Genomic DNA, 17,724 nt, shown 5'->3' with positions numbered 1-17,724 from the left:
CCTGGGCACAATGCGGGTTAAATGCAGCAGCAAAAGAAAGAAAAAGAAGAAAGAAATTAGAAAAAAGTGAAATTTGCTGTGGGACATCGTATAATATTCTTGCTTCAGCCCATATAATTGCACGAAGTTCTGATAGGCGACGGCGCTATAAGCAGCCTTCAAAAGTGTGTCTCTAACGGAGGTGCAATTCAAGCAGAGAGCTGTTACTGAATTTCTTTTAGCGGGAAACCAGAGCATCATAAATATTCACAGGCGCTTGCAGAATGTCTACAGAGACTTGGAAGTGAACAAAAGCAGTAACTGGACGAGGCGTCTGTCGTCATCGCAACAAGGTCTCGCAAATCTGTCCAAACTCCCGTGTGCCGGCCGGCCGCGCACAGCTGTGACGCCTACAATGTTGAAACGTGCGGACACCCTCATCTGAGGTGATCGGCGGGTCACGGTCAAATGTGTCGCTGTTCATCTGGACGCAGCACGACTTTGGTTCCGACGCGGACATACAGTTCCTTCCAGTAAGGTGGCGCAAGGGCGTCGCATTGAATGGAGATTATGTTGAAAAATAGAGTTTTGTCGACAAATGAATGGGGACTAGTAGGTGCATTGGAATCCTGAATGAAACTAACCTGCTTTCAGAAAAAAAAATGTTGCATCAATTATTCGATACAGTTCCGCACTGTCGCCTGATAAACAAAGTAAGAGGCTTTGGAATATCAGACCAACTGTGTGTCTGGATTGAAGAGTTTTTAGCAAACAGAAGACAACATGTTGTTCTCAATGGAGAGACGTCTACAGACGTTAAAGTAACCTCCGGCGTGCCACAGGGGAGTGTTACGGGACCATTGCTTTTCACATTATATACAAACTGTTACAAAAAGGTACAGCCAAACTTTCAGGAAACATTCCTCAAACACAAATAAAGAAAAAGATGTTATGTGGGCATGTGTCCGAAAACGTTTAACTTCCATGTTAGAGCTTATTTTAGTTTCGTCAGAATGTACTGTACTTCCTCGATTCACCGCCAGTTGGCCCAATTGAAGGAAGGTAATGTTGACTTCGGTGATTGGGTTGAATGCGACAGGTTTTCTATGAACGTTTGGGTAGGCATTGTTGGTGATGTCTTGATTGGGCCCCATGTTCTTCCACCTTCGCTCAATGGAGCACGTTATCATGCTTTCATACGGGATACTCTACCCGTGTTGCTAGAAGTGCCTTTACACGTACGACACAACATGTGGTTCATGCACAATGGAGCTCCTGCACATTTCAGTCGAAGTGTTCGTGCGCTTCTCAACAACAGATTCGCTGACCGATGGATTGGTAGAGGCGGACCAATCCCATGGCCTCCACGCTCTCCTGACCTCAACCCTCTTGACTTTCATTTATGGGGGCATTTGAAAGCTCTTGTCTACGCAACCCCGGTACCGAATGTAGAGACTCTTCGTGCTCGTATTGTGGACGGCTGTGATACAATACGCCATTCTCCAGGGCTGCATCAGCGCATCAGGGATTCCATGCGACGGAGGGTGGATGCATGTATCCTCGCTAACGGAGGACATTTTAAACATTTCCTGTAACAAAGTGTTTCCATTCCATGACTAATGTGATTTGAAGAGAAGTAATAAAATGAGCTCTAACATGGAAAGTAAGCGTTTCCGGACACATGTCCACATAACATATTTTCTTTCTTTGTGTGTGTGGAATGTTTCCTGAAAGTTTGGCCGTACCTTTTTGTAACACCCTGTATAAATGACCTAGTAGACAGCGTCGGAAGTTCCATGTGGCTTTTGGCGGATGATGCTGTGGTATACAGAGAAGTTGTAGCATTAGAAAATTGCACCGAAATGCGGGAAGATCTGCAGCTGATAGGCACTTGGTGCAGGGAGTGGCAACTGACTCTTAACATACACAAATGTAATGTATTGCGAATGCATAGAAAGAAGGATCCTTTATTGTATGATTATATGATAGCAGAACAAACACTGGTAGCAGTTACTTCTGTAAAATAGCTTGGAGAATGGGTACGGAACGATTTGAAGTGGAACGATCATATAAAATGAATTGTTGGTAAGGGAGGTGGCAGGTTGAGATTCATTGGGAGAGTCCTTAGAAAATTTACTCCATCAACAAAGGAGGTGGCTTACAAAACACTCGTTCGACCTATACTTAAATGTTGCTCATCTGTGTGGGATCCGTACCAGGTCGGGTTTGACAGAGGACATAGAGAGGATCCAAAGAAGAGCGGTGCGTTTCGTCACAGGGTTATTTGGTAAGCATGATAGCGTTACGGAGATGTTTAGCAAACTCAAGTGGCAGACTGTGCAAGAGAGGCGCTCTGCAACGCGGTGTAGCTCGGTGTCCAGCTTTCGAGTGGGTGCGTTTCTGGATGAGGTATCGAACACATTGCTCCCCCTACTTGTACCTCCCTAGGAGATCACGATTGTAAAATTAGAGAGATTCTAGCGCGCACGGAGGCTTTCCGGCAGTCGTTCTTCCCGCGAGCCATACGCGACTGGGACAGGAAAGGGAGGTAATGACAGTGGCACGTAAAGTGCCCTCCGCCACACACCGTTGCGTAGATGTAGACGTAGATGTAGAATTATTGAACTCCCCTTCTGTCGTTAGTTATGTTCAGTACGAATACAGCCGAACCCTGAAATACATGTGCTGCATGCGTACCTGTCTGGTGGCGACGTAGTTGAAGAGCGTGATGGAGATGTAGGTGGCGACGAACATGATGCCACCGAGACTGGCGACGCGCACCGAGTACTGCCGAATGCCGTCGAGGAACTCCACGCTCGCACTTTGCCGGGTCTGGCCGCTGGCGATGACCTCGTTGGGGTCGAACATTGCGCGCAGCACGACGTCATTGACGGTGTCTTCCGGGGCGCAGCGGCCCTGGACGTAGTCGCCGAGCGCGTTCGCCACCACCTCGTTCATCTGCGCCGCGTACTCCACCATGACGCCCGTCAGGGTGCCAAAGAAGAGCGTGTTGAGCGGCTGGCACGCCGCCGACACCACCGTCGACAGCACGGCGACCAGCATCAGGAGACGCTCAAATGCAGTCGAGAAGCGGAACTGTGCACAGGGGAGAGGCGCGCCAGTGAAAAACGGGTCGGTTTCAGAGACTTCAGTTCAGCTGTGGAGTTGGTGCTGTTACGAAACTCCCTGGCAGATTAAAACTGTGTGCCGGACAGGGACTCGAACCCAGAAGCTTGCCTTCCGCAGACAATGCTCTTACCGAGGGGTCTCCAAAAGACACTCATGTCCAAAAAAAAAAACAAAAAAAAAAAAAAAAAAAAAAAAAAAAAAAAAAAAAAAACACAGAACGCTTTGGACGACTAGAGATAGGGCGTTAATATTCACAGGACATGTACATTGGTATGTTCTGCAGAAATGATTAGCACTTCTCTTACATCGGTTCATCATGTGTCCTGTTGCTTTGTAGACATGGACCCTATAACGGCCCCCTGCCTTAATATGATGCCGGCCGGAGTGGCCGAGCGGTTCTAGGCACTACAGTCTGCAACCGCCCGACCGCTACGGTTGCAGGTTCGAATCCTGCCTCAGGCATGGATGTGTGTGATGTTCTTAGGTTACTTAGGTTTAAGTAGTTCTATGTTCTAGGGCACTGATGACCTCAGAAGTTAAGTCCCATAGTGCTCATAGCCGTTTGAACCGTTTGAACCTTAATATGATGAAAATTCAGTTTTATATTAGTAAATTGAATGTCACATGCTTTAGGAGAATATAACTTCTCATCAGAACATTTCAAAGATGTTCGCAGGGTGGTCGTCACAACGCTGAATAATACTGTTTCAAAGATAAAGTATATGGCTCTACCCTTTTGTTGTCTAAAGTATTATATATTTATAAGAGGTCCGGATTTAAAAAAAAAGTAAGTCTGGAGACATCTAGTAGTTTTATAATAATCGTCACACGTTTTTATTCCTCTTTAAAAAAACCACGTAAAGTTTACATCGCGTCTCTGACAACACAGTTAAATCTTGTGCATCAACCTCTTTGGTTCTGCGATCCACACATGTTTACATACAATGGAATTAGCCGGCACTAAAAACACTGACCTACGTGACTTTCACAACTACGCTGAGCCAACTGCCTCGCGATCTTTGACATTGCTCGTATTTATAACCTTCCAAAGAGAGCAACAAATTATCTCTTTTTTTAGAGTCAATTAAATTGTTATTAAATGAATTATTTACGCCTCGCGGGATTAGCCGAGCGGTATAGGCGCTGCAGTCATGGACTGTGCTGCTGGTCCCGGCGGAAGTTCGAGTCCTCCCTCGGGCATATTTGGGTGTGTGTGTGTGTGTGTGTGTGTGTGTGTGTGTGAGTTTGTCCTTAGGATGATTTCGGTTAAGTAGTGTGTAAGCTTAGGGACTGATGACCTTAGCAGTTAAGTCACATAAGATTTCACACACATTTGAACATTTTTTGAATTATTTACATGAAATAGTTATGAATGATGCTGGTGCTCAAGTGTTCAGATTAAAATCATAAATGGTGCTTTTTACAAATAATCACAAGTGTCAACCAAGTGAAATAGCTGCAATACAAAGTGTTGAATATGACCTTTTTCATTTGCATAATATTGGAGTTAAAAAGTGCAAATCTGTAAATTACGTGAGTATGCAGTACAAAAGTATTATTAAACTTACTAGTTTTTCATGCTAAGTGTAGTGAATAATCAGGTTTTTCTGGCCAAATTTTATAACGAGTAATTTCGTGGTCACATATGTTGACAATCTGAATAAGCCTATGTGAGCAAAACATAACAGTTCCTAATGAAACATTCGTGTTAAAACAGTTTAAATAAATGTACATTGCTTTTGCAATCTCTTTTGGATGGAAATATTATATATTAATAATATTGAAAAACATTGCATCATAATTGCACCCATACGAAATCGACTAATTTGAGTTTAATTTACTGAAAAATCGTAATTTATCTTCAGTATCCTATACATCCATACTTCTTTTCCCTCCTGTCGGGATCATTACAACCCTGACATTTGTTCCATACGTGATGGCATCGAGTCGTATAAGACTCGAATGTCGTCAAGGATGGCTACCCATGCTGCATTCACCTGGTTCCAAAATTCATCTGTGGTAGTTGGCACTGGGTCAAAGCATTGTACCCACCACACATATTTTCGATTGGCGACAAGTCCATTGATCTGGCCAAGGCAAAAGGCTGACATTCTGTGACACCGAGAACGGACGTGTTCTTGTAGCAACATGTGGTTGTGCATTGTATTACGGAAAAATGGCGTCTGGTGCACTGTACAGAAAGGGTACTGCTACAGGTAGCAGGATGTAATTCACGTACGTCATAGTGGTCACAGTGCCCTGGACACACACCAACTTTGATTTACGGTTGTATCCAACAGCACCCCACACTATAAGGCCTGAGTTGACATGATGCAGTCACTGTGATGCTGCCCCCCCCCCCCCCCCCCCCCCACCACCACCACCCTGTCTGCAGCGAACCAAAATGCGGTCATCATTGTTAAGCAAAGAGAACCTGGAATCGCCCTAAAACACTATCTGGTGCATTCCTGTCCCCAGTGACGTCGCTTCATGCACAATTGCCATCTAGCATTTTTCTGTACATTCGTTGAAGGTAGGCAGAGAAGTGGACGACGCACACATAACCCACGCCGTAATAAATGGCGACGGACTGTCATCCCTGATACGGTAAGATGTGTGACGTTATTCCACTGTTGCGCCAGAGCAGAGAACGACGCAGATCTGTCCTACAATGACATTCGGATGAGGTGTCGATCTTCTCAGCGGGTGGTCTAGTATTTCCGTGAACCATTCTGCACATTCCCACTGCATTGCCGAAACACTTCGCCCTACACTAGCAACAATTTCTCGGATGGTTGCATCACATTCTCTCATCCCGATAATGTACCCTGTTTCAAACTCACTGATTTGACGGTACGGTTCGCACGTGCGTCTGCGAGGCATCCTGCACTTCTGCTCAAGTCACACTGATCCATTACCATCGGTTATTAGCGGCAGTGAGACCGGCGGGCACATCATACCGATGGATTCTGTTGCGCCGCGATATCGATGTTGACCTTGAATCCGCGGGCTGATATGTTTCAAATGCTAATCATTCCTGCAGAACATAATAAAGTACATATCATGTGAATATGAACCTCCTATCTCTAGTCGTTCGAAGTGTTCTGCTTTTTCTGAATAAGAGTGTGTTATCAGGTCTGAGAAAGGTTTAATCCGCCGTGAGATTGAGAGGAAGTTGTTTAAACCGGTCGGCGATTATTCCCGCACGTCTAGCTCCTAGACGAGACCGTCAGTAGCAATACGCTCACTTGTTCATAAAGAACGCTGCTAACGGAGATGCCACCACATGCGCCCAGCCATCACCCTGCTGTACCTTTCACACTGTGTTTGCTGTGTTGTTTATTCAGGTTTTCGTTCTTACTTATAAGTGTGCAGTATATGCGATTCAACTGAAGGATATTTGACACTGAACCTACCTTGCAAGTAATACAGGCGAAACGCGATGGACACAAAATTTTGTTGTATTCGGTTGTGATAAGAAAGATCTGAAGTAAAAATTATCGTCTTAATATTATACCTAAAGCTGGTATTTAAAAGTAATCTTCCTAGCTTTTGTTATTTTTCTACTACTTTTGCATTTATTCAAGCTCCTTAACAATTTTAATATCCGTGTAATTTTCATACTACACTACCGGCCATTAAAATTGCTACATCACGAATATGACATGCTACAGACACGAAGAAGATGCTGTGATATTCAAATGATTAGTTTTTCAGAGCATTCATACAACGTACTGACTTGAGGAAAGTTTCCAACCAATTTCTCATACACAAACAGCAGTTCACCGGCGTTGCCTGGTGAAACGTTGTTGTGATGCCTCGAGTAAGGAGGAAAAATGCGTACCATCACGTTTCCGACTTTGATGAAGGTCTGATTGTAGACTAACGCGATTGCGGGTTATCGTATCGCGACGTTGCTCCTCGCGTTGGTCGAGATCCAAAGACTGTAAGCAGAACATGGAATCAGTGGGTTCAGGAGGGTAATACGGAACGCCATGCTAGATCCCAACGGCCTCGTATCACTAACAGTCTAGATGACAGGCATCTTATCCGCATGGCTGTAACGGATCGTGCAGCCACGTCTCGATCGTCAACAGATGGGGATGTTTGCAAGACAACAACAGTCTGCACGAACAGGTCTACGACGTTTGCAGCAGCGTGGACTATCAGCTCGGAGACAATGGCCGTGGTTATCCTTGACGTTGCATTACAGACAGGAGCGCCTGCGATGGTGTACTCAACGACGAACTGGGAGCAAGAATGGCATAACGTCCATTTTTCGGATGAATCTAGGTTCTGTTTACAGCATCATGATTATTGCATCCGTGTTTGGCGACATCGCGGTGAACGCACATTGGAAGCGTGTATTCTTCATCGTCATCCTGCTGAATCACCCAACGTGATGGTATGGGGTGCCATTGGTTACACGTCTCGGTCACCTCTTGTCCACATTGACGGCACTTAGAGCAGTGGACGTTACATTTCAGATGTGTTACGACCCGTGGCTCTACCCTTCATTCGATCCCTGCGGAAACCTACATTGCAGCAGGATAATGCACGACGACATGTTGGAGGTCCGGTACGGGATGCAGAAAATATTCGACTGCTGCCTTGGCCAGCACATTCTCCAGATCTCTCACCAATTGAAAACGTCTGGTCAATTGTGACCCGGCAACTGGCTCGTCACAATATGCCTGTCACTACTCTTGGTGAAGTGTGGTATCGTGTTGAAGCTGCATGGGCAGCTGTACCTGTACACACCATCCAGGCTCTGTTTGAGTGAATGCCCATTCGTATCAAGGCCGTTATTATTGCCAGAGATCGTTGTTCTGGGTACTGATTTCTCAGGATCTGTGTACCCAAATAGCGTGAAAATGTAATCACATGTCATTTCTAGTATGATATATTTGTCCAATTAATACCCGTTTATCATCTACATTTCTCCTTGCTGTAGCAATTATAATGACCAGTGGTGTAGTATTTTCCTGTACACCGAGGTCACAGAAGTAGTGCCACAGCGATAGGTACATATGCAGATGGCGGTAATATCGCGTACTCAAGGTATGAAAGGGCAGTGCATTGGCGGAGCTCTCATTTGTACTCAGGTGATCCATGTGAGCCGGCCGCGGTGGCCGAGAGTTTCTATGACCTCCAGTCCAGATACGCGCGACTGCTACGGTCGCGGGTTCCAATCCTGCCTTGGGCATGGATGTGTGTGATGTCCTTAGGTTAGTTGGGTTCAAGTAGTTCTAAGTTCTAGGGGACTGATGACCAAAGATGTTAAGTCCCTTAGTGCTCAGCGCCATTTAATCCATGTGAAAAGGTTTCCGACGTGATTACGGCCGCAAGGCGGGAACTAAACAGACTTTGAACGCGGTATGGTAGTTGGAGCTAGACGCAAGAGTCATTCTATTTCAGAAATCGTTAGGGAGTTCAATATTCTGAGATCCACAGCGTCAACACTGTTACGAGAATACCAAATTTCACTCATTACTTCTCACACGGCCACAAAGTGCCCGACGGCCTTCACATAACAACCGAGAACAGCGGCATTTGCTTTGAGTTGTCAGTGTTAACAGACAAGTAACACTGCGTGAAATAACTTCAGAAATCAATATGGGACACATGATGAATGTATCCGTTGGGACAGTGCGGCGAAATGTGGCGTTAAAGGGCTATGGCACCTGAAGGCCGACGCGAGTGGCTCTACTAACAGAACGACATCACCTCCAGCGCCTCTTTGGGCCCGTGAGCATATGGGTTGGACCCTAGATTATTTGAAAACTGTGCCTTGCTCAGTTAGTCCCGCTTTCAGCTGGTGGGAGCTGATTTCACGGTTTGAATGTAGCGCAGACTGCACGGAGCCATGGACCCAAGTTGTCAACAAGGCACTGTGCAGGCTAGTGGTGACTCGATAATGGTGCGGGCAGTGTGGTATGGAATTTACTGCGTCCTCTAGTCCAACTGAACCGATCACTGACTGGCATGGTTACGTTCGGCTACTTACAGACCATTTACAGCCATTCATCCACATCATGTTCTCAAACAATTATGTCGTGCCACTGGGCCGCGATTGTTCGCGTTTGAAGATCACTCTGGACAATTCTAGAGAATTTATTGGCCACCTGGATACCCTCACATGAATCCCATCGAACACTTATTAAATTTAACCGAGAGGTCAGCCTATGCACAAACCTCGCACTGGCATCACTTTCGAAATTGTCGGCGACTACAGAGGCAGAATGGCTAATATTTCTCCAGGGACTTCCTGCGAGTTGTTGAGTCCATGCCACATCTAGTTGTTGAACTACGCCGGGCAAAAGAGGGTTTGACACGATACTGGGAGGTATCCAATGACTTTTGTCGCCTCGGTGTATAGTCTAAGAGTCTCGGAGGTTAACTGTGTGGTATCTATAGCAACGATGCCAAGGCGAGGGTACGAGTTTGGAGGTTGGCACTACGGCACCGACGCAGACGACAGCTTCCTCTAGCCGGCGCTGTGAAGCGGTACGAGCGCCGCTCCACATTCAGCCCATTTGATTCCGAGTAGACGACCAAGCAACATTGTTTCTATTTCATAGTGGGCTAGCCACTACAGATTTGGCTGGTGAAAATTCTGTGAGCTTAAGACATCCGACTTCGCACCTACGTGCTCCTCAGTACAAAGTTATGTATTCATCTTCTTGCTAAAGTAAAGGTGATTTAAATTCACATTGCAGTACCACGTGTTCTACCTCGCCTGTTCCTCCTAGCTACCTACATTCGGCCTACCCTTCAGTTTTCAAGAGCAGACCCACGCACCGTCTTCCAGGCGGGATACAAGAAGTTCACGTTATTTTACTATTCATAATAATTTTCCCTTCAGTTTGTTCACCTCGAAAATGAAACATATTACGTCCGCTTTCTTGGGGGTCTTCCACGCCACACTGAGTTACTGAATTACGCCGGGAAAAAGGAGGACCGATATGATATTTTTTGTCACCTTAAAATGTTCTAATGTGTGTGAAATCTTATGAGACTTAACTGCTAAGGTCATCAGTCCCTAAGCTTACACACTACTTAAACTAAATTATCCTTAGGACAAACACACACACCCCTGCCCGTGGGAGGACTCGAACCTCCGCCGGGACCAGTCGCACAGTCCATGACTGCAGCGCCTATACCTCTCGGCTAATCCGCCGCGGCTTTGTCACCTTAGTGTATAGTCTAATAATCTCAGGTGTTACCTGATTCCGTTATTTTACACTCATTATAATTTTTCCTGCATTCTGACCATTTCCAATGAAACGTGTTACTTCCGTTCTCTTCTCAGATAATGTAGAATCATTTCATGTAGCAGATATTATGATATAACGTAACAATGAATTGCACAAATTAATATCTTTTACCTCGTCTGACTCACATTTTCTCTTCTCTTAAGAGAAGCTGACTATTCACAGTGGTTCAAGATGTGGCTTGCCTTGCTTGGAAAAACTTAACCTTCATATTAATGCATACATATGATAAAATCTGAGTGCACTCTGGAATACTTACCAGTTTAAAGAAACCCACTGGTGGAGGTGGCTCTGGGCCCTTTTCTTTGGGCTTATCTGTGAATTGGCTGAAAAAGAGAGAAGTCACTTCGCGATCTGTTATCTATTTTACATTGTGGCATAAAAAAATTTCAGTAAAATAATGTAATATGCATAAGATCACGAAATTTATACCACACCAAAATTATTTGTATAAAGGTCTTAATAAATGATGGAATTTTCGAACTAAAACAGAGTCAGTTTCATGTGGTATAAGGTTCATATTGCACCAGAGAATCGTATTACAGGTACCAAATGTTTTCTCAACTACAATAGACCTTCTTTAAAAGTCGCGTATTGGGGATAGGAATCCTTCTTCATTTCAAGCAGCGGTGATTGGTTCGGGGGAAGTGCTAAAAAAGGGGTCTCATTTTGCTGTAAAACATGGCTTCGCCGTGTTCATATATTGTACATTTTGTCATACATTATAATGGTTCTCCCCATCTATTACTGGGTTAACTACACTGGAAGATGCGACAGTAACATGATCTTTAATTTGGAAAACTTCTTTCTTATAATCCTCTTCTTGAGTGGTATATCGTATCTATATTCTTTCATCACGTGCCAAACACGTTTTAAAATATTTCTGCAACACTACATTTCAGATTCTTTCAATATCTTGCTAGGTTTCGCCATTCGCCAGGTTTCCCTTTGTACAGTAGTTTTTTTGAGGCCTACTACTTCAGCAACAATTTAAGTTTCATGTCACTAGTGAAGCTTGAGTGAAAAAAGTTTCCTTCGTCTGCAGAAATCTTTATCTCTTATTTTCTTTACTTCCACTGTCTTGCACAAACTTGTTTCCCTCATGGGGAAGTTATTAAAACTCTTCTTCTTCCATTTTTCCTCAATTTTGAAGGTTAACAACTAGCTATCGAAATTTATGTTACTTTCCATCATTTATATTGAAGACTTCTTAATCCTTTATCCATTCATTTAAACAGTTCCGCTAAATATCGCGCATTCACAGGCAGATCGGTCATGACTTAGGTGAAGTACATTTGTACATATTTACTTTTTTTCTGGCAGAATGAGTCTTTCATGAAATTTCCGGGTTACCTGCGGATGATGTTGAGTTCTTCAGGTAACATAAGTCTATATCCCAAGAGATACTTTTTCGCCTCGGTATTTCTGCTGAAATTCGGGAAAACGTCATCAGTAGAATTTTACGACTGATTGTTTGACTACCGAGCTTCAACTCCACGAATGCGCAAATCGACAATGTCACACATCAGTGGAGTGTCTCAAATGCAGTACATTTGGATAGAGGGTCCTGATTTGGACGGGGGGTTGTTTTGCAATCAATTTTTGTATATGTGAGGGCTGTAACTTTAATAGTGGCAACTACGTACATACAGCTAATACAGCAGAGATACATGTTTCGTAGTTTAAGTGTCCTTCAGAGTAGTCCCCATCTTTTTATATAACCCGCTAGCTATGACGTGGAAGTTGTAAAGTACTCTCACGAGCTCCAATTGTGCTGATCGAACGGAGTGGTCTGTTAGCCGACTAATCTCTGTAATAATTCGGAAACGTGTGTTACGAAGCGCTTCCTTTATCTTAGGAATCAGGTCGAAGCAACAAAGGTTTACCGACAGGGAGTATCGTAAATACTACAGCACTTCCCAGATTCATCGATGGAACAAATTGCACCGAAGGTTTCAAGCATTGTCCCGAAAAGGGATGGGTGGATTCTGCAGAAAATGTTGCCGCTTCTTTCTCAGAGTTGATCGCAAGTCGAGTTCTTGAAATGAACGGTAATACAGCGGAATGACGGTATGCCGTTGGGTAACGATATACTTTAGGATAACACCAGCTCGGTTATATACGAGAATCACCAAATCGTTCACATTGATGACGTTCTGACGAACTATCGATCGTTTGGTGACCTGTAAACAACACTGTAGGAGATAGCCTCTTCTTCACGTTTATAGCGCAATAGCGTCGTATCGTAGCCGTTCCCGCTATTCTGTCAGTTCATGCCGAACCCATTGTGATAGAATTTTTCTATTGCCCAGGCGTTTCTTTAGAGTGTTCAGTTCAGCCATACGTTCTAACTCAGTCTCTCGGGCCAGCTTACAAATCATTGGGAGCCGGTGACCGTTCAGCAATGCGGTAATACCAAACACTGACACTAGGGACGGGGTGGCCGATGTCACATTTTGGCTTTCCTCGTTGGTAGCTTTTACCCACTGTACCATGTTCTACAAGACAATGCAGATTCTCTGCAAGCCTCTTATGAAACCTCACTGGCATATTCAATTTTTATCCAACAACGTTGTCCTTGTTTCGAAATCAACGTGACAGCACTACGTTAGATGGTGCGCTACATGAGGCTCTATTCTTCTTGCAACGTACGTGATGTGGAAAGGAACAGTTCATTTGCGAGGGTGATGTTATAAATAACGTCTGGTATATGTGACATTTAATTAAATGGCGTTGCATCTTAAGGACAGATTTGCCACTATAAAATTTCAATCTTCAAATGTAGCGATGCATACCAGTAATCTTCCGCCTTTTATTTCCATTCTCTTTACCTACACTGACGGCATTTCCTGAGAACAATTGGCAGAAGCAAGATCTCCATCGTCACCATAGCACAAGACGCACCTTTACGACCTGTATTTTTCAGAGTAGTACTACAAAAAAATCATCTTCCATTATCTTTGATCTTATTGTTTTATTCGTTTCAATTGTGAAAACCTATGTACGTATTTTTTTATATCACTAGTCGTAAGGGTGCTTGTATGCCTGCTGCCAGATTGCCTCCAACCTCTAAAGAGGGATGCTGAGGGTCGACAGAGCAATAAAGAAAAAACTTGTAACCTGATCTCAAAATTCATCCTGAAGTTGATTACATCTACATCTACATCTACATCCACACTCTGCAAGTCACCAGACGGTGTGTGGTGGAGGGTACTTTGAGTACCTCTATCGGTTCTCCCTTGTATTCCAGCCTCGTACTGTTCGTGGAAAGAAAGATTGTCGGTATGCCTCTGTGTGGGACCGAATCTCTCTGATTTTATCCTCATGGTCTCTTCGCGAGATATACGTAGGAGGGACCAATACATTGCTTGACTCCTCGGTGAACGTAGGTTCTCGAAATTTCCACAAAAGCCCGTACTGAGCTACTGAGCGTCTCTCCTGCAGAGTCTTTCACTGTAGTTTATCTATCATCTCCGTTACGCTTTCGCGATTACTAAATGACCCTGCAACGAAGCGAACTGCTCTACTTTGGATCTTATCTATCTCTTCTATCAACCCAATCTGGTACGGATCCCACGCTGGTGAGCAATATTCAAGCAATGGGCGAACAACTGTACTGTAACCTACTTCCTTTGTTTTCGGATTGCATTTCCTTAGGATTCTTCCAATGAATCTCAGTCTGGCATCTGCTTTACCGACGATCAACTTTATATTATCATTCCATTTTAAATCACTCCTAATGCCTACTCCCAGATAATTTATGGAGTTAACTGTTTCCAGTTGCTGACCTGCTATGTTGTAGCTAAACGGTAAAGGATCTTTCTTTCTATGTATTCGCAGGTCATTACACGTGTCTGCATTGAGATTCAATTGCCATTCCCTGCACCATGCGTTAATTCGCTGCAGATCCTCCTGCATTTCAGTACAATTTTCCATTGTTGCAACCTCTCGATACACCACAGCATCATTCGCAAAAAGCCTCAGTGAACTTCCGATGTCATCCACCAGGTAATTTATGTATATTGTGAATAGCAACGGTCCTATGACACTCCCCTGCCGCACACCTGAAATCACTCTTACTTCGGAAGACTTCTCTCCATTGAGAATGACATGCTGCGTTCTGCTATCTATCAACTCTTCAAACCAATCACACAATTGGTCTGATGGTCCATATGCTCTTACTTTGTTAATTAAACGACTGTGGGGAACTTGAGGAAATCAAGAAACACGGCATCTACCTGGAAACCCGTGTCTGTGGCCCTCTGAGTCTCGTGGACGAATAGCGCGAGCTGGGTTTCACACGATCGTCTTCTTCGAAACCCATGCTGATTCCTAGAAAGTAGATTTCTAGTCTCCAGAAAAGTCATTACACTCGAACATAATACGTGTTCCAAACTTCTACAACTGATCGACGTTAGAGATATAGGTCTATAGTTCTGCACATCTGTTCAAAGTCCCTTCCTGAAAACGGGGATGACCTGTGCCCTTTTCCAATCCTTTGGAACGCTACGCTCTTCTAGTAACCTACGGTACACGGCTGCAAGAAGGCGGGCAAGTTCCTTCGCGTACTCTGTGCAAAATCGAACTGGTATCCCATCAGGTCCAGCGGCCTTTCCTCTTTTGAGTGATTTTAATTGTTTCTCTATCCCTCTGTCGTCTATTTCGATATCTACCATTTTGTCATCTGTGCGACAATCTAGGGAAGGAACTGCACTTTAGTCTTCCTCTGTGAAACAGCCATGGAAAAATACATTTAGTCTTTCGGCCTTTAGTCTGTCATCCTCTGTTTCAGTACCATTTTGGTCACAGAGTGTCTGAACACTTTGTTTTGATCCACCTACCGCTTTGACATAAGATCAAAATTTCTTAGGATTTTCTGCCAAGTCAGTACATAGAACTTTACTTTCGAATTCATTGAACGCCTCTCGCATAGCCCTCCTCACACTACATTTCGCTTCGCGTAATTTTTTGTTGTTTGCAAGGCTTTGGCTATGTTTATGTTTGTTGTGAAGTTCCCTTTGCTGCCGCAGCAATTTTCTAACTTGGTTGTTGTACCACTGTAGCTCTTTTCCATCTCTTACGATCTTGGCACATACTCATCTAATGCATATTGTACGATGGTTCTGAACTTTGTCTACTGATCCTCAACACTATCTGCACCTGAGACAAAACTTTTGTGTTTAGCCGTCAAGTACTACGAAATCTGCTTTTTGTTACTTTTACTAAACAGAAAAATCTTCCTACCTCTTTTAATATTTCTATTTACAGCTGAAATCATCGATACAGTAACCGCTTTATGATCGCCTATTCCCTGTTCTGCGTTAACTGTTTCAAATAGTTCGGGTCTGTTTGTCGCCAGGTCTAATGTGTTATCGCCACGAATCGGTTCTCTGTTTAACTGCTCAAGGTAGTTTTCAGATAATGCACTTAAAAAATTTCACTGGGTTCTTTGTCCCTGCCACCCGTTATAAACGTTTGAGTCTCCCAGTCTATATCCGGCAAATTAAAACCTCCACCCAGAACTATAACATGGTCGGGAAATCTACTCGAAATATTTTACAAATTTTCCTTCAGATGCTCTGCCACAACAGCTGCTGAGCCAGGGGGCCTATAGAGACATCCAGTTACTATGTTTGAGCCTGCTTTAACTGTGACTTTCACCCAAATTATTTCACATTTCGGATCTCCGTCAATTTCCTTCGATACTATTGCACTTCTTATCGCTATAAACACGCCTCCCCCTTCATTGTCCAGCCTATCTCTGCGGTATACATTCCAATCTGAGTTTAGAATTCCAGTACTGTTTACATTTGGTTTCAGCCAACTTTCTGTCACTAGTACTATGTGGGCATTGTGACCGTTAATTAATAAGAGCAGTTCCGGGATCTTCCTATAGACGCTCCTGCAGTTTACTATTACCATATGAATATTGTTATTCCCTGTTGCGTTTTGCCTACTACTACCTAGTCGCGTCTCAGGAGGCGTCTTGTCTGGCCTAGGGAGGGAAATCTCTAACCTAAGAAACCCATATGTGCACTCCAAACGTAATCCGCCACCCTTGTAGCCGCTTCCTGCGTGTAGTGCACGCCAGACCTAATCAAGGGGACACTACATTTTACCACCCGATAGCGGTAATTGAGAAATTTGTAACCCAGATCTCCGCAGATTCGTCTGAGCCTCTGGTTTAAGCTTTCTACTCGGCTCCAAACCAGAGGACCGCTATCGGTTCTGGGAACGATACTACCAATAGTTAGCTCACATTCCACACCACGAGCGATGTTTTCCGCCTTCACCAACTACGCCAACCGCCTGTATGAACAGAAGATGACCTCTGAACCCAGACGGCAGGTGTCATTGGTGCCAACATGAGCAACAATTTGCAGTCGGGTGCACCCAGTGCTCTCTATCGCCGCCAGCGGGGCCTCCTCCACATCTCGGATGAGACCCCCCGGCAAGCAGACAGAGTGAACACTGGCCTGTTGCGTTTTGCCTACTACTACCTAGTCGCGTCTCAGGAGGCGTCTTGTCTGGCCTAGGGAGGGAAATCTCTAACCTAAGAAACCCATATGTGCACTCCAAACGTAATCCGCCACCCTTGTAGCCGCTTCCTGCGTGTAGTGCACGCCAGACCTAATCAAGGGGACACTACATTTTACCACCCGATAGCGGTAATTGAGAAATTTGTAACCCAGATCTCCGCAGATTCGTCTGAGCCTCTGGTTTAAGCTTTCTACTCGGCTCCAAACCAGAGGACCGCTATCGGTTCTGGGAACGATCTACCAATAGTTAGCTCACATTCCACACCACGAGCGATGTTTTCCGCCTTCACCAACTACGCCAACCGCCTGTATGAACAGGAGATGACCTCTGAACCCAGACGGCAGGTGTCATTGGTGCCAACATGAGCAACAATTTGCAGTCGGGTGCACCCAGTGCTCTCTATCGCCGCCAGCGGGGCCTCCTCCACATCTTGGATGAGACCCCCCGGCAAGCAGACAGAGTGAACTCTGGCCTTCTTCCCCGACATTTCCGCTGTTTCCCTAAGGGGCTCCATCACCCGCCTAACGTTGGAGCTCCCAATCACTAACAAACCCCTTCCCTGTGTGCATGCTCAGACGTTGCTGAAGGAGCGGCCACATGTTCACTCACAGGCAGAGCGGGCGATGCCACACGGCCAGCCTCCACATTGACCCTCCGCCTCGTGCGCTGCGAACGCAGCTGAACCCGCCACTCCCCTTGGGGAGAGGGTGGCCCAACCGCGCCCGGTACCCGCGAAGATGTCTCGACAGCAGGGACCGTGGGTGAAGCATGTAACAGCTGGGGTGTACCATGCGACGCACCA

The 17,724-nt window shown here is 44.9% G+C and overlaps 1 protein-coding gene across 2 annotated transcripts in view; it reads right to left on the bottom strand.

The window, feature by feature from the left end:
* Window positions 1–17,724, bottom strand: part of LOC126354014 (ATP-dependent translocase ABCB1-like) — a 212,921-nt gene that overhangs the window by 144,793 nt on the left and 50,404 nt on the right. For both annotated transcript variants that reach the window (XM_050003333.1, XM_050003332.1), the window contains exons 3-4: window positions 10,642–10,708; window positions 2,677–3,075 (exon numbers count right to left, since the gene is read on the bottom strand). In XM_050003333.1, coding sequence (XP_049859290.1) covers window positions 2,677–3,075; window positions 10,642–10,708 — 466 coding nt within the window. The remainder of the gene's footprint in view (window positions 1–2,676; window positions 3,076–10,641; window positions 10,709–17,724) is intronic.

Source organism: Schistocerca gregaria, chromosome 3, assembly GCF_023897955.1.
Source record: "Schistocerca gregaria isolate iqSchGreg1 chromosome 3, iqSchGreg1.2, whole genome shotgun sequence".
Classification (NCBI taxonomy): Eukaryota; Metazoa; Arthropoda; class Insecta; order Orthoptera; family Acrididae; genus Schistocerca; species Schistocerca gregaria.
Note: the sequence above shows the minus strand (reverse complement) of the source record. Positions and strands in the feature narration are given on the sequence as shown.